At 42.7% G+C, this 27507-nt stretch overlaps 1 protein-coding gene across 1 annotated transcript in view; it reads right to left on the bottom strand.

Annotated features, from left to right (window-relative positions):
* The window catches only part of SRD5A2 (steroid 5 alpha-reductase 2), a 108639-nt gene that overhangs the window by 21710 nt on the left and 59422 nt on the right, over nt 1–27507 (bottom strand). Inside the window, exon 2 of the mRNA XM_040350937.1 lies at nt 8719–8882. Within this exon, the coding sequence (XP_040206871.1) occupies nt 8719–8882 (164 nt within the window). The remainder of the gene's footprint in view (nt 1–8718; nt 8883–27507) is intronic.

Genomic DNA, 27507 nt, shown 5'->3' with positions numbered 1-27507 from the left:
ACTGAGCGTGCCGGTTTTATCAATGGGATAATTCCAGAACCGCGCGCATGTGCGGGGACCGTGCCGGTCTTACGCGCATGCGTGGGAGTGACATCATTGCCGCTCCGGCCAGTCACAGCGCCGGAGCGGCGATACACGGAAGGGACTCGTAGGCAACATGGCCGCGGAGGAGAACGAGGAGTGTTTCGGAGGCTTCGATCTCAGGCAAGTCATTCATATTGAGCTAGTATGCTATGCATACTAGCTCATTATGCATTTCTCTTTGCAGGGTTTTTTTTTTTTTTTTTATTTAAGAAAAAAAAAAGATGGTTTACTTCCTCTAATGAGCCAATGTGATTTAATTCTACCTTTTGTCCACTAGATGGTGATCAAATGGTTGCTTTATTGTACATATTTTTTTTGTTCCAAGCTTTATTATACATATTATAATTATTTTTAATTTTCAGTGCTTTTCAGGATACACAATTAGAATTTTTGATACATTGACTTGTAAGTTGTTTTTCTGATCACTTTCCCTTTACATGTGCAAACATTGCATAGTACTGCAGTGCCCTCATTTTGATTGACTGACATCTGATACAGTGCTTTGAAAAAGTATTCATACCCCTTGAAATTTTCCACATTTTGCCATGTTACATCCAAAAACGTAAATGTATTTTATGTGATAAACCAACACAAAGTGGCACATAATTGGAAAATGATAAATGTTTCTCAAATTTCTTTACAAATAAATATGTGAAAAGTGTGGTGTACATTTGTATTCAGCCCCCCTTTGTAGAACCACCTTTCACTGCAAATACAAGTGCAAGTCTTTTTGGGGATGTTTCTACCATCTTTGTAAATCTAAAAAGTGACATTTTTGCCCATTCTTTTTTGCAAAATAGCTGAAGCTCTATCAGATTGGATGGAGAGTGTCTGTGAACAGCAATTTTCAAGTCTTGCCACAGATTCCCAAATGGATTTAGGTCTGGACTTTGACTAGGCCATTCTAACACATAAAAAAACTATTTCAAAGAAAATAAATTTCTATAAGAAAAAAACACTGCGCAGAAAAAGTTTGTAAATGCTGCCAGTACCAAAAATTATAGATACAAATTTATAGAGAAGTTTAAAAAGAGAGGTACGGCGCAAAAACCTGTAAACATATATGAAACCCTGATGTCTGAACACAGAGTGTGAGCAAATAAATAAATGCACAAAGTACATAAAAATGGCCTGATAAATCAGGCAACAAGAAATCGTAATAGATTGTGAGTAGGTCTTAGATGAATATTAATGATACCAAAGTCCAAACACAATAAGAGAAAAACAATAAATAAATGTAAGTCCAAAGAAAAATTCTCGTGTGAATCAGTGAATCATTAATGGTTAAACTCTAAATAATGTGACATCAAAAGAAATCCATGTGATCTATCCACCAGATAGGACACCCGAGTGACATAGTGTTGTAGTCTTCTTACCAGAAAGGTATGACCACAACAGCAGTCAATATGGACACAGGATTTGTTTATATTCTCCCAGTAAGACTTAGGCCCCGTACACACGTCCGAGGAATTCGACGTGCCAAACACATCGAGTTCCTCGTCTGATTCAGTGTTGAAGCCGCCGAGGATCTCAACAACTGAACAACGAGGAAATAGAGAACATGTTCTCTATTTGGCCCAACGAGTTCCTCGTCGGCTTCCTCGCTGAAAAGTGTACACACGACCGAGTTTCTCGGTAGAATCCAGCTCCGATCGAGTTTCTGGCTGAATTCTGCCGAGAAACTCGGTCGTGTGTACGGGGCCTTAGGGTGGATCCGGTTCTTGAGTCCTGGATAAGACTTTCACATATGTCTCAGTAGGGAGAGAAAATAAAAAATCCCCATAGTGTAAAATTGCTACGCCATCACGTCACCTATACGGTAAGCAGAGACAGCGGAAGGACACGAGAAGACGCTGAGATCACTTGCACATACAAGCGGATGTTTATTTCAACGCATGCAATGCCGTCATTTCTGTAAGTGCATTACTTTTAATAAACCACCTTCTTTTAGCAATTTTACACTATGGGGATTTTTTATTTTCCCTCCCTTCTGAGACATATGTGAAAGTTTTATCCAGGACTCAAGAACCGGATCCACCCTAAGTCTTGCTGGGAGACTATAAACAAATCCTGTGTCCATATTGACTGCTGTTGTGGTCATACTTTTCTGGTAAGAAGACTACAACACGGGTCACTCGGGTGTCCTATCTGGTGGATAAATCACATGGATTTCTTTTGATGTCACATTATTTAGAGTTTAACCATTAATGATTCACTGATTCACACGAGAATTTTTCTTTGGACTTACATTTATTTATTGTTTTTCTCTTATTGTGTTTGGACTTTGGTATCATTAATATTCATCTTAGACCTACTCACAATCTATTACGATTTCTTGTTGCCTGATTTCTCAGGCCATTTTTATGTACTTTGTGCATTTATTTATTTACTCACACTCTGTGTTCAAACATCAGGGTTTCATATTTGTTTACAGGTTTTTGCGCCGTACCTCTCTTTTTAAACCATTCTAACACATGAATATGCTTTGATCTAAACCATTCCATCGTAGCTCTGGCTGTATGTTTAGGGTCATTGTCCTGCTAGAAGGTGAACCTCTGTCTCAGTGTCAAGTCTTTTGCAGACTCTAACAGGTTTTCTTCTAAGATTGCCCTGTATTTGGCTCCATCCATCTTCCCATCAACTCTGACCAGCTTCCGTGTCCATGCTGAAGAAACGCATCTCCACAACATGATGCTGCCATCACCATGTTTCACAGTGGGGATGGTGTGTTCAGGGTGATGTGTGGTGTTAGTTTTCTGCCACACATAGCGTTTTGCTCTTAGGCCAAAAAGTAAAATTTTGGTCTCCTCTGACCAGAGCACCTTCTTACACATGTTTGCTGTGTCCCCCACATGGCTTCTCGCAAACTGCAAAAAGGAATTCTTATGGCTTTCTTTCGACAATGGCTTTCTTATTGCCACTCTTCCATAAAGGCCACCTGAGCTGTAGATCTCTGCAGCTCCTCCATGGGACTCTTGACTGCTTCTATGATTAATGCGCTCCTTGACCGGCCTGTCAGTTTAGGTGGACGGTCATGTCTTGGTAGGTTTGAAGTGCCATACTCTTTCCATTTTCGGATGATGGACTGAACAGTGCTCCGTGAAATGTTCAAACCTTGGGATATTTTTTATAACCTAACCCTGCTTTGAACTTTGCCACAACATTATTCCTGATCTGTCTGGTGTGTTCCTTGGCATTAATGATGTTTTTTGTTCACTGAGGTTCTCTAACAAACCTCTGAGGGCTTCACAGGGCTACACACTGGTGAACTCTATTTACTGATAAGGTGACTTCTGAAGGCAATTGGTTCCACAAGATTTTAGTTAGGGGTATCAGAGTAAAAGGGGCTGAATACGAATGCATGCCACACTTTTCACATATTTATTTGTAAAACATTTTGAAAACCATTTATCATTTTCCTTCCACTTCACAATTATGTGCCACTTTGTGTTGGTCTATCACATAAAATCCCAATAAAATACATTTAGGTTTTTGGTTGTAACATGGCAAAATGTGGAAAATTTCAAGGGGTATGAATATTTTAAAGGCACTGTATATTGACTAATATAACATGTACTATGGCCAGTCTCTCTCCCCTGACTATGTCTGAGTAGAGACACTTAGGTAAATTCAGGTAGGGGCGCGCAACTATAAGGCGGCGTAGCCTAGCGTGTTTACACTACGCTGCCTTAAGTCAGAGAGGCAAGTACTGTATTCTCAAAGTACTTGCCTCCTTACTTAGGGCGGCATAGCGTAAATGCGGCGGGCGCAAGCGCGCCTAATTCAAATTCGGCTGAGGGGGCGTGTTTTATGTTAATATGCTTTGACCCGATGTGATTGACGTTTTTTTTAAACTGCGCATGCGCCAGGCGCCTACATTTCCCAGTGTGCATTGCGGCTACGTCCGCCGCACGGGCCTATTGATTTCGACGTTGACGTAAACGACGTAGATCGATATTCGCGGACGACTTACGCAAACAACGTAAAAATTTCGAATCTCGAAGCGGGAACGGTGGCCATACTTTAACATTGTTATACCATCTAATAGATGGAATAACTTTAGGCCTGATAATGGCTTACGTAAACGGCGTAAATGTACTGCGGCGGCTGGGCGTACGTTCGTGAATCGGCGTATCTACTAATTTACATATTCTACGCCGACCGCAGTGGAAGCGCCACCTAGCGGCCATCCTAAATATTGCAACCTAAGATAGGACGGCGCAAGCCGTCCTATCTTAGATATGTTTAAGCGTATCTCTGTTTGAGCATACACTTAAACATAAGTCGGGGTAGATTCTGAGTTAGGACAGCTTATCTACTGATAAGCTGGCCTAACTCTTACTGAATCTACCTAAAAATACGTTGAGTGAGGCTTGCTTTGTGACGTCATCGTGCCCACCGGTGGAGTGACATTTTAAATAAATGTGTTTCTCAACTCCAGTCCTCAAGGCACCCTAACAGGTCATGTTTTTAGGCTCTCCATTATTTTGCACAGGTGATTTGATCAGTTTCATGCCTTGGTAATTACCACAGCCATTTCATCTGAGGGAAATCCTGAAAACATGACCTATTGGGGCACCTTGAGGACTGGAGTTGAGAAACACTGGACCAGAGAGTCAATTATCCAGGAGAATTGGACAACACAGTCTTGAGAGACTGGTAGAAGGTACAGCGTGGTACTGCAGTAAAATCTGAATGAGCTTAGAAGGAAGGTTGCTCTGCATTTTCCAGTGTTTGCATCCTGCTGAAGATGGAGAAGATCCCCTGCGTGGGAAACTTTAAATTGGACTGTTGTTTGCTTTCCACTGTTTTAATAAAAATAGTTCCTGTCTACCGGGAACTTACTGTGTAAATGCAACTACCATGAGAACTAAGTATCCCAAGTCAGTAGTGGAGAGAAAAAGACCGCCGCTCCAGGTGAGTGCAATGAGCAATCAATGTCCTCCTCAGAAGCCGTGGGTGCTGGCAATGCACAAGGCAGAAATCAGGAGAAAAGGTATATGGACAGCTGCACACCAAGAATAAGCTTAGAAGGTAGCCTTTATTAGTGCAAAAGGATAAAAGCACTACAAAACACAGCAAGCAGTGGGATATATATCTGACGCGTTTCACACAGAGGTCTAGTGCTTAGTCATAGCTGAGCGGGTCTGGCATGGATTTTAACCACTTAAGGGCCGCCTCCTGCACATATACATCGGCACAATGGCAAGGCTGGGCACATGCACGTACAGGTACGTGCTGTGCTATTGTCCAGCTGTGGGTCGCTGGCGCAGGCCCGCGACCCGGTCTGAAGCTCCGGGACCATGGGACCCGTGGACCCGATCGCCGCTGGAGTCCCGCGATTGGTCCCCGGAGCTGAAGAACGGGGAGAGCTGTATGTAAACACAGCTTCACCGTTCTTCACTGTGGCGGCGGCATCGATCGTGTGATCCCTTTTATAGGGATTCACAATCGATGACGTCACACCTACAGCCACACTTCCCTACAGTTGTAAACACACATGAGGTCACACATAACCCCTTCAGCGCCCCCTTGTGGTTAACTCCCAAACTGCAACTGTCATTTTCACAGTAAACAATGCATTTTGAATGCATTTTTTGCTGTGAAAATGATAATGGTCCCAAAAATGTGTCAAAATTGTCCGAAGTTTCCGCCATAATGTTGCAGTAACGAAAAAAATCGCTGATTGATTTTGTAAACGCTATAAATTTTGCGCAAACCAACCGATAAACGCTTATTGCAATTTTTTTTTTACCAAAAATAGGTAGAAGAATACGTATCGGCCTAAACTGAGGATTTTTTTTTTTATATATATATATATTTTTGGGGATATTTATTATAGCAAAAAGTAAAAAATATTGAATTTTTTTAAATTGTCGCTCTATTTTTGTCTATAGCGCAAAAAATAAAAACCGCAGAGGTGATCAAATACCACCAAAAGAAAGCTCTATGGGAAAAAAAAGGACGCCAATTTTGTTTGGGAGCCACGTCGCAGGACCGCACAATTGTCTGTTAAAGCGACGCAGTGCCGAATCGCAAAACCTGGCCAGGTCCTTTAGCTGCATTTTGGTCCGGTCTTAAGTGGTTAAGGGGAACCCCACACCAAAATTTGAAAACGGTGTGGGGTCCCCCCCAAAATCCATACCAGACCCTTATACAAGCACCCCACTTTTTGAATTCGAAGACTTTTCGATTTCGAAAACTTTTCAATTTGTTTTCCAATTTCCAAAGAGAGTAAAATAGAAAATAAAAGGAATAGAGTAGAAAAAAAATAATAGAATAGAAAAGAACAGAATAATAATAAAAAAATTTAATGGAATAAATATAATCATTTCCCAAAATTCAAACAGAATCAATTAAAATTGGAATAGAATAGAAAATATTTAATTAGAATAGGAAGATGGTTATTTTCTATTTATTCTAATGTTTTTTTCTATACTATTCTGTTATTTTCTATTGTATTCTAATCTATTATTTTCTATTGAAATTCAATTGATTCTATTTGAATTTTGGGAAATAGTTATATTCTTTCTATTGTATTCTATTGTTTTTTGAATGCTATTCTTTTCTATTTGAATTTCAGAAGATGGTTATATTCTTTCTATTTTATTCATTTTTTTTATTCTATTCTATTTGTTTCTAAAGTATTCTATTCTATTCTTTTATTTTCTATTCAGTTTTTTTTCTATGTTATTCTATTACATGTTATTATTTTATTTTCTGTTCTATTCTTTTCTATTCTATTCTATTTTTTTATAATCTATTCTTTTATCTTCTATACTATTTTTTATTCTCTTTGGAAACTGGAAAACTTTTTAAATTCGAATTTTGAAAACTTTTCGAATGCAATAACTTTTCGAATTCTGAAAATTTGAATACAAGCAAACAAATTCTAAAAATGTATTAAATGGATTAAATTAATTTACACAATTAGCAAATCTAAACTGAACAAATGTTTTCGCTCTGCACATGTCTAATGAGCAAGCCACAAGGCCTTAAAATGGGCCCACCCCAAAGCACCTTGTCCCCAGCCCAGATCATCCTCTTCTAGATTCCCTCCCTGGAGCTCCTGGCCCCTTTCTCCTGTTGAGTGCACCCACAGCAAGTGGCCTTCCATTCAAACACAAAGCTGCCAGTCCGCCCCATCCCCTCTATCTCCTAAGTGGCTAACTGACTTTTATGGTCTCTGCCAATCAGGAGGGAGAGTACCAGACAGCAGAAGCACTCGTGCACACCGCTGGATCGAGATGGGGCCCAGGTAAGTATTAGGGGGGCTGCTACACACAGAACGTTTTTATCTTATTGAACACGTTAAAATAAAAAAACCTTCTGCCTTTACAACCGCTTTAAAGTATAACTAGAGGCAAAACTTTTTGGGGATTTGGATAGAAGGTAAGGAGTTAGAACCACTGTCAAAATGTTATTGCTGTCTATGTCCCTATGAGGCTGGGTTCACACTACTACACTACTTTCATCCTACTTTGCTCTGTGTTCAATGTTTCCCTATGAGAGCGTCTTGTAGTGTCCTACACAAGTCGGTCCGACTTTGAAAATGCTCCCTGTACTACTTTTGGTCCTACATTGATCCTACTTCAGGCCCATTGAATATCATTGAAGTCGGACCAAAGTAGTATCCTGTTCATGAAAGTAGGATGGATGTAGGACCAATGTAGGATAAATGTAGGACCAATGTAGCAGAGCAAAGTAGGATGAATGTAGTGTAGTAGTGTGAACCCAGCCTTAGGCTGGGTTCACACTACTACACTACTTTCATCCTACTTTGCTCTGTGTTCAATGTTTCCCTATGAGAGCGTCTTGTAGCGTCCTACACAAGTCGGTCCGACTTTGCAAATGCTCCCTGTACTACTTTTGGTCCTACATTGATCCTACTTCAGGCCCATTGAATATCATTGAAGTCGGACCAAAGTAGTATCCTGTTCATGAAAGTAGGATGGATGTAGGACCAATGTAGGATAAATGTAGGACCAATGTAGCAGAGCAAAGTAGGATGAAAGTAGTGTAGTAGTGTGAACCCAGCCTGAGGGAGATTCTCTCTCTAATTGCCCTAATTACTAATCAAAGGGAATGAATGTGAGGGTGAATCCAAAATGTTGTATCACCACAGTAATAGAGGGGAGATCTCCCAATTGGGACATTTGTTCCCATGATGATAAGAGGAAAATTTCCCAAATAATCCAGGAATGGATATAATTAATAAGAAAGAAAAATTTGCTCCCAAGGGCTTATATGCAGCAAGAAAAATTGAACATATTTACATATAGGTAAAAATATATATATATATATATATATATATATATATATATATTTTTTTTTACCTATGTGTAAATATTTGCAATTTTTCTTCCTGCATATAAGCCGTTGGGAGCAAATTTTCCTTTCTTATATACGCAATTGAGCTAGCAGCTACTGTCTTGACCTTGAGAGGTGGGTACTCCTTTCTTGGATATAATTAATACCCCTGTAGGTATTAACTTTTCTCATTGCAGGGATTGCTTTTTTTTGTTTTTCAACCGTTTTTATAACCTATTGTTTATAGGAAACTGCGACATTCACCATCATTTAAAAAAAAAAAATGTCATGATTAATGACGTGTTAAAAATGACAACAAATTACCTGATAGAAATCGGATGTCTTTATACCAATTCTCTGGATAGGTTGCACCATAAACCATGCAATGACCTTGTAAGAAACCATTGTATGAACAAAATATCACCGCCAAAATGACAATGTATAAAGGTGTAGGTCTTCCTTTTGTAATTACTGAATAGATAAAGGACCTAGAGAAAAGTAAAGACAGAAATTAAGAGATTGTGTAAATTAAACAAGACAACACTACAGCATGTAAACAGTAACAAATGACATACAGAATGTGAAGAAATTGTAATTGTGCTTCTCAAATCCATATTTCTAAGATAATAGGAATATATAAAACACTAGCAATATTCATTTTATGCATTTTTTTTCTTATCTATGTTTGTAACCTAAGAATTGTCAAGAAGGATCAAAATCCTAATTTGATATGCATACAGTATGTACTTACAGTATCTTTTTGAAACACTTGATCATATAATTTGCCTTGACACACTCTGCATAAACCTTTTTAGAACGGTATAACCTTTAATTTCTAATATATGACATTTTTATTTTGCCTGACATCATCGTGGCCCTGGCCATTCAAACGGTCATATCCCATGAACCCGGAAGGAAGACCGGTTGAAGCTCCATCAGAGGTGACAGTGCGCCCTTGAAGGGCTTCCTTTGAAAGGAAAATATGTCATAATGTGCTAGTATGTGGTGTATACTATCACACTGCGCCATCAACATGCAGAGGAACTTTTATTTTTATTTTTTACGTATAACTAAAGGCAAAACTTGTTCAGGATTTGGACGATCGGAAAAGTTTGATGTGAGCTTTTGGTCGGAAATTCCGACCGTGTGTAGGCCCCATCTGACTTTTTCAGTCGGAATTTCCGACAGCAAAAATTTGAGAGCTGGTTCTCAATTTTTCCGACGGGAAAAGTTCTTATTGGAAATCACGATCGTCTGTATGCAATTCCGACACGCAAAAAAAACACGCATGCTCGGAATCAATTTGACGCATGTTTGGAATCATTGAACTTAATTTTTCTCGGGCTCGTTGTAGTGTTGTATGTCACCACTTTCTTGACAGTCTGAATTTTGTGTGACCGTGTGTATGTAAGACAAGTTTAAACCAAAATTCCTTCTGAAAAAAAAATACACGGTTTTCTTGTCGGAATTTCCGATTGTGTGTACGCAGCATTAATCTTATTGCTGTCTATGTCCCCATTAGGAAGATTCATGTTTTAACTGCCCTATTTACCAATGTCATAGGGCAGTGATGGCGAACCTTGGCACCCCAGATGTTTTGGAACTACATTTCCCATGATGCTCATGCACTCTACAGAGTAGCTGAGCATCATGGGAAATGTAGTTCCAAAACATCTGGGGTGCCAAGGTTCACCATCACTGTCATAGTGAATGAATGTGAGAATGAACCCAACATTTCGCATTGCCACAGTAAGATATAAATCTCCCATTTGGGCATCTTTATTATTATTTGATCCTCATTTTCCCATTGAGTCCTGGGTGATGGTGCCCTCAGAAATATAATAACAACACATAATAGCAAAGCAGAATATGAGATGTTTTTGCAAAATAGCCAAGGTAATAAAAATGTACCTTTAAACTCTTATGAGCAAAGCAAAACCAAAGCAGCGAGTTCCACCTTTCCTTGTTTTTCGGAAAATGCAAAATACATTGATCCCTTGCTCATCCAGGGTTCTGATGAACCCTGGGGTTCCTCAATAGGGTGCTAGGGGCAGATCCACAGAGATCTGCACCCGCGCAGTGTATCAGAGATACGCTACGCTGCCGTAACTTACTTGTCCTTGGTTCGAATCCATAAAGATTTTGCGCCGTAAGTTACGGCGGCATAGTCTATCTCTGGTGGCGTAACGTTGCGTAATTCAAATCGGCGATTAGGGGGCGTGTTTCATTTAAATGAAGCGCGTCCCCGCGCCGAATGAACTGCGCATGCGCTGTCCCTAAATTTCCCGCCGTGCATTGCGCTAAATGACGTCGCAAGGACGTAATTTATTTTAACATAGACGTGAATTACGTCCATCCCGATTCACGGACGACTTACGCAAAAAAAAAAAAAAATTCAAAATAAATGCGGGAACGACGGCCATACTTAACATGGCAGGTCTAACTATACGCCACGAAACAGCAGCTTTAACTATACGCCGGAAAAAGCCAACTAGAGACGATGTAAAAGAATGCGACGGCCGCTCGTACGTTCGTGGATCGTCGGAAATAGCTAATTTGCATACTCGACGCGGAAAACGGCGTGAACGTCACCCAGCGGACGCCGAAAAATCGCATCTTAGATCCGAAGGCGTACGAAGCCGTACGCCTGTCGGATCTAACCCAGATGCCGTCGTATCTTGTTTTGAGGATTCAAAACAAAGATACGACGCAGGAAATTTAAAAGTACGCAGGCGTATCAGTAGATACGCCAGCATACTCTCTCTGTGGATCTGCCCCCTAGTGTTTATTTGAGAAGTGACCGATCAAGCTTCCATCTGATGGTGCCTGTATAGTTCCAGCACCAAAGTCACTTGGGATAATGTAAGGAGGCCTTTCTCTAACTACCCATGGAAGTGTGACTTTTCTTTATATGATCACAAATGTAAGGAGGCCCTTCTCCAACTGACCAGCATTGTAAAGCCTTGTACACACGACCGGTTTTCCTGGCAGGAGAGCTTTTGATCGGGAATCCCAGCCATGTGTATGCTCCCTAGCAGTTTTCCTGACTGGAAAACTGCTGGAAAAAAATTGAGAACCTGCTATCTATTTTCCAGTCAGGATTCCCAGGAAAGTCTTTCATCTGTATGCTTACCTAAAGGGGAAATAAACCGCGCATGCTCGATAACAATTTGACGCATGCGCGGTAAGATAGAATGTAATTTATCCGGCTCGTCGTAGTCTTTGACATCACTGCGTTCTTGCCATTCAAAAGACTGGCAGGTCTTTTGTGTGGCTGTGTGTATACATAGCTTTTCAAGTCAAGCTTGTCAGGAATCCCGTGGGGAAAACTGACGGTTTTCAAACAGACGGGATTCCTGGCCGTGTGTACCGGGCTTAAGGAGGCTCCTTTCCCACTAACCATAAATGTGATTGTACCTTTCTCCACTGACAAACCAATTTAAGTGACATTTTCACTGTCTGCTTTCCTTTTCTGGCCATTATAACTATTATCTTAATTTTCTGCACTAAATAAAATTGTTGTGTAGAACAGGGGTATTAAAAAATGACTGGCAACTGGTGTCAAATATAGTACACTAGTTTTGCTGCATTCCTTATTCATTATTACAAATAATTATGTTTACTTATCATGCTACAGTGAGCCTATTCCTACTTTAGCTCTGAGTTACCACACACGTTTGGCGTTAGGGCAGCCTGTTCATTTTTAATTGGTTACCAACTTATCGCAATGCAGGGGATTCTCGTCAGGAAAAAAACGTAGTTTTTCCTGATGAGATTCCTGGCAAGATTTTCTTGCCGGCCGAGTGCACACACGTACCGTAACCACCGTTCTTTTGAATGGCACGAACGCGGTGACGTCATCGACTACGACGAGCATGCGCTCGTCACATTCGATGCCGTCGCCGCCATCTTGCTTCACCCTACCTATGCCTTGGAAGCTACCGCGCATGCGTCAAAGTCATTTTGAGCATGCACGGGATTCCATGGAGAGGTAAGTATACACACGCTCGGGTTTCCCGGCAGGAAAACACTGCTGAGAATCACGACAAGAAAATAGAGAGCAGGTTCTCTATTTTTCTCGTCTAGATTCTGGGCAGTTTTCTCGACAAGAGACCTCAAAGCCTCGTACACACACGCGGTTTACTCGGCAAGAATGCTCTGCCAGCAGTTTTCTTGCCGTTTCTGGCCGAGAAAACCATGCGTGTGTACGAGGCTTAACACAGCATACTGCAACAAAGCAGCATGTGCTTTGCGGTGTTATGTATTGTAGGTGCATTGCCACTGTATTGCTGTGTTGGGTGCCATGCAAAAATAATGACAATGCAACACACCATGGTACATGCATTACCACAATGGTTTTAACGGGTGCCCTAAGACCTGAAATGTTTTTAAAAGGTTGACAAAAGATGATTACCGTATTTTCCGGCGTATAAGACGACTTTTTGGATGCAAAAAAATGCATCCAAAGTCGGGGGTCGTCTTATACGCCGGGTACTGTCTCCGTGCAGCTGCGATCGTTCATGATTTCAAAGTCTTCTCAGCGTGTCCTGTGATTGGCGGAACACAAATCTTCCCAGCAGCGCCTCTGTTCTGTGTTCCGCCAATCACGGATGCCTTCTCATCCTCGGACGAGATGAGAAGGCATCCGTGATTGGCGGAACACAGAACAGAGGCGCTACTGGGAAAATTTGTGTTCCGCCAATCATAGAGAAGACGGTGCGGCTTTGAAATCATGGACGCTCGCAGCAGACGGAGACTGTCACCGGCCTGCAAAACGTGAGTGATGGCACAGTGGGGGGGAAAGTGGGGGCAAATGATGGCACTGTGGGGGCAAGAGATGGCACTGTGGGGGCAAGTAATGTGATGGCACTGTGGGGGCAAGTAATGTGATGGCACTGTGGGGGCATGTAATGTGATGGCACTGTGGGGGCATGTAATGTGATGGCACTGTGGGGGCATGTAATGTGATGGCACTGTGGGGGCATGTAATGTGATGGCACAGTGGGGGCATGTAATGTGATGGCACTGTGGGGGCATGTAATGTGATGGCACTGTGGGGGCATGTAATGTGATGGCACTGTGGGGGCATGTAATGGCACAGTGGGGGCATGTAATGGCACAGTGGGGGCATGTAATGGCATAGTGAGGCTTGAAAAAAGCCTGTTTCTGTCAGCGGTTGTTCCTAGGGGGTCGTCTTATACGCTGAGTCGTCTTATACGCCGGAAAATACGGTAAGAACAAGAATGAGACCCCTTATAATAACTAGGGGTAGATATGTAAACACAAGTGCAATGGTCTTGTTACCAAAGACCCCAAGAACTCAGTGGCGGCTGGTGTTTTTTTAGGAGGGCAGACAGCCACTCTCCCAGCTTGCGGTCTGCCGATCTTTCCAGCACTTACCCCATCTAGGAAGCGGCGGGCAGCAGGCATCAGGCATCATGCAGAGGGCATCAGGCAGCTGGCAACAGGTATCAGGCATTGTGCAGCGGCTCTTGTGTCTATTTTCTCCATTGGCCTTGCATCTCCTCCCCTCCCCCTAGGCTTCCAATAGGATCGCCTGTCCTTTCAGCAAATCAGTTGGCTTATTGGCCATGAGGAGGATCAAATCAATGTTACAATAGTAACACACCAGGGTGGGCTCTGAGCACATTCTCTGCGCCCAAGCTCACCCTATTTTAAAGCCTATTAGAGCCTCTGGCTCTAATCAGTGCTTAAAAAAAAACACCCCCCTTCCCCCGTATTGGAATTCATGCGTTTGCTGTTCTGCAAGGAGCGGACGCATGGATATGGGGGGCGTTGGCATGGATGGGGGGGCAGTGCCCATGCGCCCTTAATGGACAGCTCACCCTTGCAAGAACTATAACAAGGTTGTGGTCAACTGAGCTTTATAGTATCAACCCCAAACTAAAATATGTTGTATACGTTTTGGATATGCCAACCTTTTAAAATTGGCATCACAACCATGTCTATTTTTCTTCTGTTGCAAATGAAATAGATACAACTGTGTCAATCTCTAGAAGGCTTTCAAACCAGTAAGAGATGTTGTTTTATGACAAAAATACAAGGTGCAACAATTTAATTCCAGGAATGCCCGTGGCCTAGCACTGTGGTGGTGGTGAGTCACACAGCCATTCACACTGGACTGTGTTCTGACTTACAACAGGCTTATAGTGAACATTCCATGAAGAAGTGTTTTTGAATGGTATGAGTGGTTTAAGGAGGGGCAGGAAGATGTTCACAATGACGCAATAAGTGGGCACCCAAAAACACAAAGGACGGATGCAAATGTGGAGAGAGTGCGAACCTTTGTATGTTCAGATCGAAGATTGAGTGTGCAAATGATAGCAGAATAATTGAACATGAACAGGGAAACGCCAGATTCTGAAGGGACTATTTGGGAATGAGAACGATTTCCGCAAAGATGGTGCCCTGAATCTTGACAAAAGTTCAGAAAGAACGTTGTCATCAAATTTCATCCAATCTTTTGAAGAATGCAGCGGTGTTTGATAGGGTTAGTCCCTAACATAACATTTTCAATATGATCCGGAAGCAAAACACCAGAGCATGCAGTGCAAAACAAAGAATTCACCTTGGCTGAAGAAAGCACGCATATCTCGTCCTCAGTTCACACAGTCACACATGCTGTTGTGTTTTTTTATTCATCAACATAGGATAGTTCAATACGAGTTCATAGAACATGGTACAAAAGTCAACCAACTTACTAGGAAATTCTGAAAAGGTTATGGGAATCTGTTTGGAGGAAAAGACCAGAACTCTGACCTGACAAGTGGATTCTCCACCACAACAGTACTCCTGCACATACAGTTTTTTGTGAGTTCCTGACCCAGAAATCCATTCTGAAACTTGACCAACCACCTCCTTCCCCTGACTTAGCACTCTGCGAATTTGGCTATTTTACAAGGATACAGATTTGATGACGTTCTGGACATCCAGCGCACTGCGACAAAGATACTGTGCAGTGTTCCTGAAAACCAATTAAAGGAATGCTTCCATCTGTGGCACAGTAGTCTAGAAAAGTGCGTTGCTTCAAGGTGAGAACAACCACTAGCGTTATGCCCCGTACACACGTGCAGGATTTCCGAGGGGAAAAGTTCCCGTCGGAAATACCGAGGGCAAAGCTGAGAACCTGCTCAGTCAGTCTTTCCCCCTACACACGAGAGCTTTTCCCGACAGGAAAACAGCTTTGGTCGGGAATCCCGGCTATGTGTATGCTCCATCGCAGTTTTTCCCATAGGAAAACTGCCAAAAACCTCCGGGCAAAAGTCCGCCAGTTTTCCCAGCGGGAAAAAAGAGAGCTGGTTCTCTTTTTTTGGCCAGCGGTTTTTGGGCAGTTTTCCTGTCGGAAAAACTGCGAGGAGCATACACACGGCCGGGATTCCCGGCCAAAAGCTCTCCTCACTGTTTTCCCATCGGGAAAACCGACCGTGTGTACGAGGCTTATAGGTTTTTTACAGTCCATTAAATTGTTACACCTCATATACAGTGCCTTGAAAAAGGATTTATACCCCTTAATTTTCCAAATTTTTGTCATGTTACAACCAAAAACTTAAATGTATTTTATTGGGTGATAGACCACCACTAGTGTTGAGCGGAATACGCCATATTCGATTTCGCGATATATCACGAATATATAAACGAATATTTGTGAAATATTCGCAAAAAATCGAATATTCGTGATATTTTACCCAAAAAATTTTTTTGCAAGATTTCGCTAATGCGAATGCGAAAATGATTGCGAAATTCTGAAACATTCAATTTCACCTGCCCTTTGGAAAAAGTGTGGTTTTACGTAATGGACCCTGCAACTAACAACAAGGTATTAATAAAATAAATACATTATTATATATATTTGAGGGTTTACTTTGACCAATTTGTATATTGATTAGTTTAATAAATATTGAATAACCATAGATTTGGAAAATACAGATCTCTCCTCTAGACTGACCTGTATTGAGTTAGGTAAAGATCAACCGCACACTGGGGCCCCTGATTCTGTTGAGTTAAAAAAAAGCCAAGTAAACCGTTTACGTTGACATCTCTTAAATGTCTTTATGTTAAACAGTTATTATTCTCATTAAAGAGGTGAAATGCAAATGATGACACGGGACAAAAGATGGAAAATTCTTTGAAGATGTGATACACTGGAAAAACGCACAGAAACACTCCACTCTCTCTAGCCACCTTGTGAATCTGCACTGAAATACTGCTGGGAGTTATCTTATATACTGGTCGTGCAGGCAGGTTCCTATTGGTTGCTATGGAGGTTGCTAACCTCTGACAACTGTGGTAGGAGAACTCTGATTGGCTCTGATGCAAAAGAAGGGCGGAGAAAGTATTACGAATATTCGCGATAGCGAATATTCGTCAACATAAAAGGATCGCCTCAGCTTAGCTACTCGGCCCAGGGTCTCTAATCATACCAGCAATGCTTTTAGACGTCGATGGAGATCACTAGGATGTGATCTGTTTTAAAAATAAATTTGAAAAAATGCGAATATTCGTAATAGCGAATTTTGGCCGCGATATTCGAGTTATTCGCGAATAATCGAATATGCAATATTCGTAACGAATATTCGCAATACGAATATTCTTGAGCAACACTAACCACCACAAAGTGGCACATAATTGTGAAGTGGAAGGAAAATGATAAATGGTTTTCCAAATTTTTTACGAATAAATATCTGAAAAGTGTGGCATGCATTTGTATTCAGCCCCCTTTACTCTGATACCCCTAACTAAAATCTAGTGGAACCAATTGCCTTCAAAGGTCACCAAATTAGTAATTAAATCCACTTGTGTGTACCGTATTTATCGGCGTATACCGCGCACTATTTTGCCCTGAAAATCAGGGCAAAATCGTGGGTGCGCGATATACGCCGATACCCGCTTTCCCGCCATGAGTTTGAATACTGCGCCCGCATATAGCGAGCGCAGTACACTCGTGAATCTTCGGCCAGTCTCGGCGCCTCTCGTACTGACGTCCTGACGTCCTGAGCGTACAGGACGTCAGTGCGAGAGGCGCCCGAGCCTGCCCGAAGATTCACGAGTGTACTGCGCTCGCTATATGCGGGCGCAGTATTCAAAGTCGTGGCGGGAAACGAGCGGGAGGACGCCGCCGAAGGACGCCGGACCCGCCGAAGATGGACACCGGACCCGCCGAAGATGGACACCGGACCCGCCGAAGATGGACGCCCGACCCGCCGAAGATGGACGCCCGACCCGCCGAAGACGGACGCCCGACCCGCCGAAGACGGACGCCCGACCCGCCGAAGAGGACACCCGAAGCCGCAGAGGGACGCCGGACCCGCCGCGCAAGACATCAAAATTGTAAGTACAAAAAAACAAAAAATCTTTTTTTCCCACAGGATTGGGGGCCACTTTGGGGGTGCGCGGTATACGCCAGAGCGCGTTATACCGCGATAAATACGGTAATTTAATCTTGGTAAAGATACAGCTATTCGTGAAGCCCTCTGAGATTTGTTAGAGAACCTTAGTGAACAAACAGCATAATGAAGGCCAAGGAACACACCAGGCAGGTCAGGGATAAAGTTGTGGAGAAGTTTAAAGTAGCGTTAGGTTATAAAAAAATATCCCAAGCTTTGAACATCTCAATCTATCATCTGAAAATGGAAAGAGTATGGCACAACTTCAAACCTACCAAGACATGGCTGTCCACCTAAACTGACATGCCGGGCAAGGAGAGCATTAATCAGAGAAGCAGTCAAGAGGCCCATGGTAACTCTTGAGGAGCTGCAGTTTGCGAAAAGCCACGTGGGGCACACAGCAAACATGTGAAAGAAGGTGTTCTGGTCAGATTTAACTTTTTGACCTAAAAGCAAAACACTATTAGGTAGATTCAGGTAGGGGCGCGCAACTATAAGGTGGCGTAGCCTAGTGTGTTTACACTACGCTGCCTTAAGTAAGAGAGGCAAGTACTGTATTCTCAAAGTACTTGCCTCCTTACTTAGGGCGGCGTAGCGTAAATGCGGCGGGCGCAAGCGCGCCTAATTCAAATTTGGCTGAGGGGGCGTGTTTTAGGTTAATATGCTTTGACCCAACGTGATTGATGTTTTTTTTTGTACTGCGCATGCGCCGGGCGCCTACATTTCCCAGTGTGCATTGCGGCTACGTCCGCCGCACGGGCCTATTGATTTCGACGTGGACGTAAACGACGTAAATCGATATTCGCGGGCGACTTACGCAAACGACGTAAAAATTTCGAATCTCGAAGCGGGAACGGCGGCCATACTTTAACATTGTTATTCCATCTAATAGATGGAATAACTTTAGGCCTGATAATGGCTTACGGAAACGGCGTAAATGTATTGCGGCGGCCGGGCGTACGTTCCTGAATCGGCGTATCAACTCATTTACATATTCTACACCGACCGCAATGGAAGCGCCACCTAGCCGCGATCCAAAATATTGCAATCTAAGATAGGACGGCGCAAGCCGTCATATCTTAGATATGTTTAAGCGTATCTCTGTTTGAGCATACGCTTAAACATAAGTCGGCGTAGATTCTGAGTTAGGTCGGCTTATCTACTGATAAGCCGGCCTAACTCTTACTGAATCTACCTATCTGTGTTAGCGGATAACTAACACTGCACATCATCCTGGACACACAATCCCCACTGTGAAACATGGTGGTGGTAGCATTATGTTGTGGAGATGCTTTTCTTCAGCAGGACAGGGAAGCTGTTTAGAGTTGATGGGAAGATGGATGGAGCCAAATACAGGGCAATCTTAGAAAACCTGTTAGAGTCTGCAAAAGACTTGAGAATGGGGCAGATGTTTACCTTTTAGCTGGACACCGACTCTATACATGCAGCCAGAGCTACAATGGAATGGTTTAGATTAAAGCATATTAATGCGTTAGAATGGCCCAGTCATACTTGAACAAATGACATATAAGGCTATGTTCACACTGGAACCGGCTTCGGATCGCACAGGAACGCTGTGCATCCAAATTCTCTGGTTTAGGGATAACCGGGGCCGAATCTTTGCATGAATTCGGCCCTGAAACTGAGCTAAAGACGACGCACAGCGTTTCTGTGCAGAGCCCTTGGCAGCCACCCTGGAGATATGTGAACTGGCTCCAGTCACATTCTCCTGCTATCTGAATTGGAAGCACGGAAAATCCGCATCCAATTCGCATTGGTGGGAACCCAGCCTAAATGTGGCCATGGTGTTTTCATGCTTATATTTTAAATTAATGAAAATTTAAATTTGTCACATAGAAAAAGAAAATACACTCCAACCATTACTTTAAATCCATGAGTTAGTATGCAGGTGGAACCTGTCTTATTTAAACCTTAGATACATAGGCCCAGATTCACAGAGAGCGGGCGCACATTACGCCGCCGTAGCGCAAACAATGTACGCTTTGCCAACGCAGCGCAGCCAGGCAAGCATGGAATTCACCAAGCCAGTGCTCCCAACGCTGCGCTGGGTTTCGAAGGCGTACGCCGGCGTAGGTGGAAGTGGGCGTGAGCCATGCAAATGAGGCGTGACCCCATGCAAATGATGGGCCGAGCGCCAGACAGATACGTATCACGAACTGCGCATGCCCGTTGGACCGCTTTAATCAGATGAACCGATCGTGTGTGGGCCCCATCTGTTTTTTATCCATCGGTGAAAAAACTAGGAACTTGTTTTTAAAATTATCTGATGGTTAAAAAACCGATAGAAAAAAACGATCGTCTGTGGGCACGTTCATCGGTTAAAAATCCACGCATGCTCAGAATCAAGTCAACGCATGCTTGGAAGCATTGAACTTCATTCTTCTAAGCAAAGTTTTATGTCACCGCGTTCTGACACAATCGTTTTTTTAACTGATGGTGTGTAGGCAAGACTGATGAAAGTCAGCTTCATCGGATATCTGATGAAAAAATCCATCAGACCGTTTTCATCGGATGAACCGATCATGTGTACAGGGCAAAAGGCCTTGAAAAAGAAGGAAGTAGATGCCTATGGCATCATGCACACTGCTGCTCCTAAACTGAAAATGTTGGGGCTTTTGGCATTTTTTTTGCCTAAATGCCTGAATGCACCTCAATAAAACTGGAGAGTGCAAAATCTGGTACAGCTGATCATGGTAGCCAATTAGCTTTTAACTTAAGCTTGTTCAATTAAGCTTTGACAAAAAACCTGCAAGCTGATTGGTTTCTATGCAGAGACCAGATTTTGCACGTTTCAGTTTTAGTAAATCCACCCCTATGTGTTCCTGCACACATATGCTTTTAGTGGAGTTTAGGAGCAGCAGTGTTTAAAAGCAGTCAGAGCTCCTGACTGCTTTTAAAACTTTTTTTGCAAAAGGGAATTTAATAGGACATGCGGCCATTCACTAAAATTAGAAAAAAAGTGTTTTAACCTTAAACTGCATAGAGGGTTCTTTACTGTAAGAGCGATAAGGGTGTGGATTTCCCTTCAACAGGCAGTTGTTTCAGCGGGGAGCATCGATAATTTAAAAAAACTATTAGATAAGCACCTGAATGACCACAACATACAGGGATATACAATGTAATACTGACATCAAATTACACACATAGGTTGGATTTGATGTACTTGTGTCTTTTCAACCTCACCTATTATTTAACTATGTAACAATGTAACCTGCCTAAGTGCTAGGTGAGTTTAGCACTCCAGTGTTTATTCATTTCAATGGCCAGAATAAATAAAAATTCTGGCCAATGAAATAAATTTCCAAAAACGAGTCTGAACACGTCATCCTCTTCTAGTTGGTAGTGTTGCAATATACGTGTGTATACATGCTTATACAAATGTTTATACTAGGGTTGCACTGATATTAATACTAGTATTGGTGCCGATACCAAGCATTTGCATGGGTACTTGTACTCGTGCAAATGCTCCAATACTTGACCCAATACCTGCGTCCTCATCGTAGTAGGGGGGGGGGGCTGGGCTGCCTCACAGATGATCGTTGCGGGCAGTTACAAGCACCGATCTCCCTGTATAGCTCAATAAAGCAGCTGACAGACGCTTCTCCTCTCCATCCCGTGGCTTTACTGCTTTATTAAAAGGTATACAGGGAGATCGGTGCTTGTAACTGCCCACATCGATTGTCTTGACTGTGTCCTCCTGCGTCTCCCTGAGTCTGCTCTGGTCCCCCTCTGTTCTCCTCGGGTCCTCCTCTGGCCCCCCCTGTCCTGGATGTGTCAGGATGGAGAGTGGAGGAAGGTGCCGATATATATGTCATTTACCAGCTCCTTCCTTTTCTGAATGAACAGAGGCAATGATCACTGCTTCTGTCCATTTATAACCGAGCATCGTAAACTGTGTTTACTCTGCTTCTGTTGATGAATGAGCAGGAGCCTCTGTCTCCTGTCCATTCATCTTCAGAGCAGCTGCAGTTGCAGGCAAATGGACTGGGGAATCTGTGTCCTCAGTCCCTTTCCCTGTCTCTAAGGGGATGATATCTCAACAATAGTCTCTTAAATTTTGGACACACTGGTAGTCTCCTTCACCTGAAATAGACCTAACCATCTATATAATGTACTTTGCAATTATCCAGAACGAGTTACAGAAATCTTTATAAACGGCTTTGAAGAACAACAAAAGCTGCCTATTATGGCTGCAATAGGACATTAGTATTTCCTTTTCCCGATTGGTGATGGGCGTTAACAGCGGTCAGCATAAATCAAAGCACCGCTGCTTACGCCCAATACGTCCAAGACGAAGCTACGCCAATGCGCATGGCGAAACGCGTTGACGTCACCTAGCAACGTGATCACGTGACCCCGGAAGCTTGACTAGTTGGACGGAGGACGGAAGCCTACGGGCACCCGCCACGGATGGATCACACCGGCCGACTCATATGCGGTGCATGAGACCGGGAGCAGCTACACAAGCACAGGGATAACATCAAGCGGACTGTGTCACCCGCAATACCGAGCGAATTAAGGGACGAATATACCCCACAGGACCCAGCACGGTGTGATACTCACGTGACAAGCGCTAACTACAACTATCCAGCCAGCACCAAACCCACCATCGGAACAGCTCACATAAAAGCTGCACTTTATGGATGGACTTCTTCTTCAAAACTTTACACGCAGCGGATTGGTAACGTACTAGCCTCCCACCCTTGGGATAGTCTGTCATTTCATATTACTTTTACCAGCTGCTATTTTGAGATTGTTGTTCGGTCCATAGATTTAACACTGGCTGGATATTTCTCTGTGCATGTATGCTCCAACTACCTCTAGATGGCTCACTAGATTACTTTTGCCTAGTACATGTTTACCTTCCAGTACTAACAACCGGCATACTCATATATACTAACCAACACCAAGTAATTTACTAGTGCTCTCCCTAAAGGTCATATTGACAAGCGATTAATATCAAGTTGTCCAATCCTTTACTAACCATCATAACTTATATTCCTGAATACTGAACACCTTGGGGACTAACAAACCATCAAGCGCTAAGTCGACCAACAACTGACGCATGGTCCATGCATATCCACCCCCCTCCCCTTAACCCCCCCCCCCCCCCCTCCCCCCTCCTGTCCTCCATCAAGCCAGTGTTCAGCCCGATCATTTTATATTGACACCCTATTGATCTATGCAGAATGGGAACCATATTGTCCCTCTTTATTTAATTATTTGATTACTGCATTAAATTTCACTAATTTCTTCATGAGTGTCAAGACATGATTGGTCTGAATACCACGTGTCCGGATCACGTTCATTGTTAAACGTTTGTCTATGTCCTGTCCACAATTTTTAGTGTATAACTGTATAATTTTTCAAGGTAGCCACATCTATCCATTTTTGGCCACCGCTTTATCATTTATGTAACTTGTACCGTTTAAATGCCTATTTTTATATTTTTGATACAAATAAATTACTTAAATGTATCTTTGCCTCACAAATCGATCATTACAGTGTTGCTAATAGTAATCCCTTTAAGCCCAATCGGCTGATTTCCTCCCTTTTCTTTTCTTCATCCCCCCAATACTTTCTACTGTATCCCTCCCACCCCCCCTTTTTCATCCTAACTTTTTTGTTATGATATCTCAACAAAGCCGCCCAACAGGGCTGATAAAAAATAAAGAATTGTAAAAGGTTAAATTGTAAAAAAAAAAAATGAAAAAAAAAAAAAATATGAAAAAAAAAAAAAAAAAAAAACACTGGGCCAGATTCTCGTAGATATCCGGCGGCGTAACGTATCTCCTTTACGTTACTCCGCCGCAAGTTTAACGGGCAAGTGCCTGATTCCCAAACCACTTACCTGTAAACTTGCGGCGGCGTAGCGTAAAGTCCACCCGTGCAAGCACTCCTAATTCAAATGATCCTGGTAGGGGGCGTGGATCATTTAAATTAGGCGCGCTCCCGCGCCGATCGTACTGCGCATGCTCCGTCGGGTAAATTACCCGACGTGCATTGCGCTAAATGACGTTGCACGGACGTCATTTGTTTTGACGGTAACGTAAATGGCGTCCAGCGCCATTCACGGACGACTTACGCAAACAACGTTAAATTTTCAAATTGCGACGCGGGAACGACGGCCATACTTAACATTGAGTACGCCACCTAGGGGGCATGTTTATCTTTACGCCGCATATCGCTTACGGAAACGACGTAAAAACACTACGACGGGCAAGCGTACGTTCGTGAATCGGCGTGACTAGTCATTTGCATATTCTACGCTGACCGCAAAGGAAACGCCACCTAGCGGTCAGCATAGATATTGCAGCCTAAGATACAACGGCGCTGGCCGTCGTATCTTAGGCATGTTTAAGTGTATCTCAGTTTGATAATACACTTAAACATACGACGGCCTTAGATTCGGACTTACGTCGGCGTAATTCTTTGAGAATATGGCCACTGACACTCCCCCCCCCCCCAAAGGCATTGTAGAAAATAATAACAACAAAAATAAATTGTAAAAAATAATAAAAAAAATTTAAATGTAAAAAATAAAAAAACTACTGACACAATCCATGCATTATCAGTGCCCATCATTGCTGCATATTAGTGCCACTGTCACATGATTAGTACTTGTACTCGGTCTTAAAAAAGTGGTATCGGTACAACCCTAGTTTATACATTACTGCACTCAAACATAACTTTTTTAATTGTTATTATACAGCTCTGTACTCATTGCTAAATTACCGGTCTTTTTGCGCATCTGTCTGCGTTGTTCCATAGACAACACCGCACCTGTGTTCAGATTAGTTAGAATACATTTTTTAATTCCTGTACGCAAGAGGCCTAAAGAAAATAATCTATGAGTAATTTAGATTTAAAATGACTGCTAATTTGTCAAGGATTAACAGGTCCGGCAACCTCAGACCAAGAGCTGACTGTTTATTGTTAAAATAAATCTCCAAGAACCTCAAAATGTAATTCTAGGATCTGCAGGTAAAGCAGGCCATAGACGGTTTTGCCGAGATTTGAAACGTCCATAGTACACCACTATATCTATTGACATTTTTGTTGAATAAATCATTGAAAAGGCAAATTCTCCTTATGTCTTTATTCAAGTAGATAACCTTTATTTATAGGCACTGGTTTCAATGAAGTGCTAATGTTTGTCTGTTTAATTAGGTTGAAAAAGCTAAAAATGTCAATGGCATGTACTTCTTCACATCATGCAACTCATTTCCAATATTCCCATCCACTGGTAGCTGTTGTATTCGGCAGCCACGGCACCCAAAGCTGCCTGAATACAGTGGCACTGCAGAACAGTGACTGCATTTGGTAGGATGCAGTCACTGTTCGGCTGATAATTTTGCATTTAGTGCAATCAATTTTTAAATTGACTTTTGTCGAGCTAGGTGGCGCTTTAGGGCCATCTATAGTTTGATTGTGGCTGCAGACTGTGCATTGTTAGGTGGCAGAGGAAAATATGATTATGGCTGGGTGGGGGAAGCTACATTCAGAGATAATTGTGGAGGGGAGAGAGGAATGACAGTCGATTGTGTTTCACATGGAGGAGATAAAGAGAAGCCAGTCAAAGACCAAAGACTGAAAAGTGAAGAGGAAGTTGGAGAGGGAGCTGATCATGTATGAACTCTCATTTCTCCCTTCAGGGGATGAACAGGTAGTTTATACCTTTTCTTCTGGGTAGTATGTAATGCTTAACCCCCTATTATGCTGCTGGATTTGGTTGGATCCCCCTGTCCACTGATGACTTAAAAAAAAACTGGGAATGGTGGAATGGATAGACAAATTTTGCAGCAGCGCAAATATAGCTTCACACTTAAAACAATTACCAAGGTTACACTGATCATTCCACACGCCCGTCTGTGATATAACTGGCCCAGAACACACTAAGCCACTGTAAGTGGAGGACGCTGACACATCTGTTGCAGTAGTAACTACACTGACACTGTAAAGTAATATAAAAAAAACAGTGTAAATAACTGTACCAACAGCAGTAAAGCCTTCCTACTGCAGAAATGCCCTACCTAACCACTGGCAAGTGGGCTAACAAGTCTACCAGAGTTGGGGTCATTGAATTTAACAGATAAAATGGCACACTGGTGTAGCCAATAGCTCTATTACCACTCCATTGTTCTGACACTGTCCTCGCAAACATCGTCCAAACCAATTTGATGCTTCTATGTTTAGGTTGACCATAGACTGCAGCCAACCTACAGGTTCTAAGAGAAGTAAGATGAAAAGCCCACAGCTTTGAGCATACTTCTGCATTCCTTGGTGATCCACTTCTTGTGGCTCTGCCTTATATTTCTCTTCCACTAAAGTTCCCAGTGTAACACTGTGCAATGTTACTGTTATGCAAAACTGTATTTGGCCACAAGATGGCAGTGTTTCTCAACTTAGTTATCACACAACTTGTTCAGAAATGCTGGGGACACTGGGACTTGCATGTTGTAAGCAGGATTCTTTCATCAAAATTTGCTCAAGCTAAACCACACCACCCAAGAGGACTGGCAAAGGGGCAAGAGCATTTAAAAAGGGAAAAGCCCAGGAACTTGGGGGTAGATGAGAGAGACAGTGTTGGAGGCTGGATGAGAGAGAGCGAGAGGGGGATCCACGCAGGTCCATATCGGATCAGGCCGAGCCAGGAAGTTGCAAAAGCTGTCAGAGAATGCTGATCATCCTGAGGAGGTAGGTTAGCGGATCCTGCGGGCAGACGGACCGGCTAATCGCCATCTACAAAGCCATACCAGGGGAGGACAAAGGGTGACCCCCTCAAATGGAAGGTCATGGTTTCACCCTGCTGTACTGTGGGACCGGATGAGAGGGTTCATAACTCATACAACACTGTCATTGTCTTAAAGCCTGTTGTTATAACCAGTTGCTAGAGTTCAGAACATTTCACAGTAGAAGCCTCTACCTTTAGACACAGACGCTAAAACCCATGCAGTGCTGCAGTCTAGCATCCTTAATGTCTTGATCAACACTAGAGATACAAAAAACAATCACTTCCATCGCTAATAGGTCTTCCAAGGTGCGGAGTAACAGATGTCAGATAAAATGGTGGTGTGAAAAATATGGTATCCCAGAACTAGGTGGATGCTGCCTTCCTCAGATGGGGTAATCCGAAAGGAACTACAAGAAAAACAGAAATGGAAGGCGCGCACACCTAATTCATTACCAGAGATAATTTAATAATAAGACATTTTAGTATAAAAGTGGGTACTCACAAAATACAACTGACAAAAGGCCATAAACACAGTGCATGGACATGAACAGAACACGGGGTACAACTAATGCTTTTCGGGGGCGCACCCTCTTCCCCAGAGCTAGGCTCTGGGGAAGGGGGTGGTAATGCACCAAGTGTGCGCGCCTTCCATTTCTGTTTTTTTTTATCAACACTGCCTGCAGGATACCAGAAATCACCAATTTGCTTCCTTAGGAATTCTACACACATTCTACTTCAGACTCAAGCTATCCAAAGGAAGAACTTAGCTGTTCAAGTGCTGGTTTCCATTTAAAGGGACATACTTCAGCCAAAATCTACCCCCCCCCCCCTTCTATTCCTTCCATAGCAATCTGAGCTACTATTTGATATCCTTAAAGTGACTCTTTACCCTACCAGTCTTCACTATAAGGGAACTCCATTAGCAATTTTACTATCCTTTGGGCATCTCTGTTT

This window comes from Rana temporaria, chromosome 4 (assembly GCF_905171775.1).
Source record: "Rana temporaria chromosome 4, aRanTem1.1, whole genome shotgun sequence".
In the NCBI taxonomy this organism is placed as follows: Eukaryota; Metazoa; Chordata; class Amphibia; order Anura; family Ranidae; genus Rana; species Rana temporaria.
Note: the sequence above shows the minus strand (reverse complement) of the source record. Positions and strands in the feature narration are given on the sequence as shown.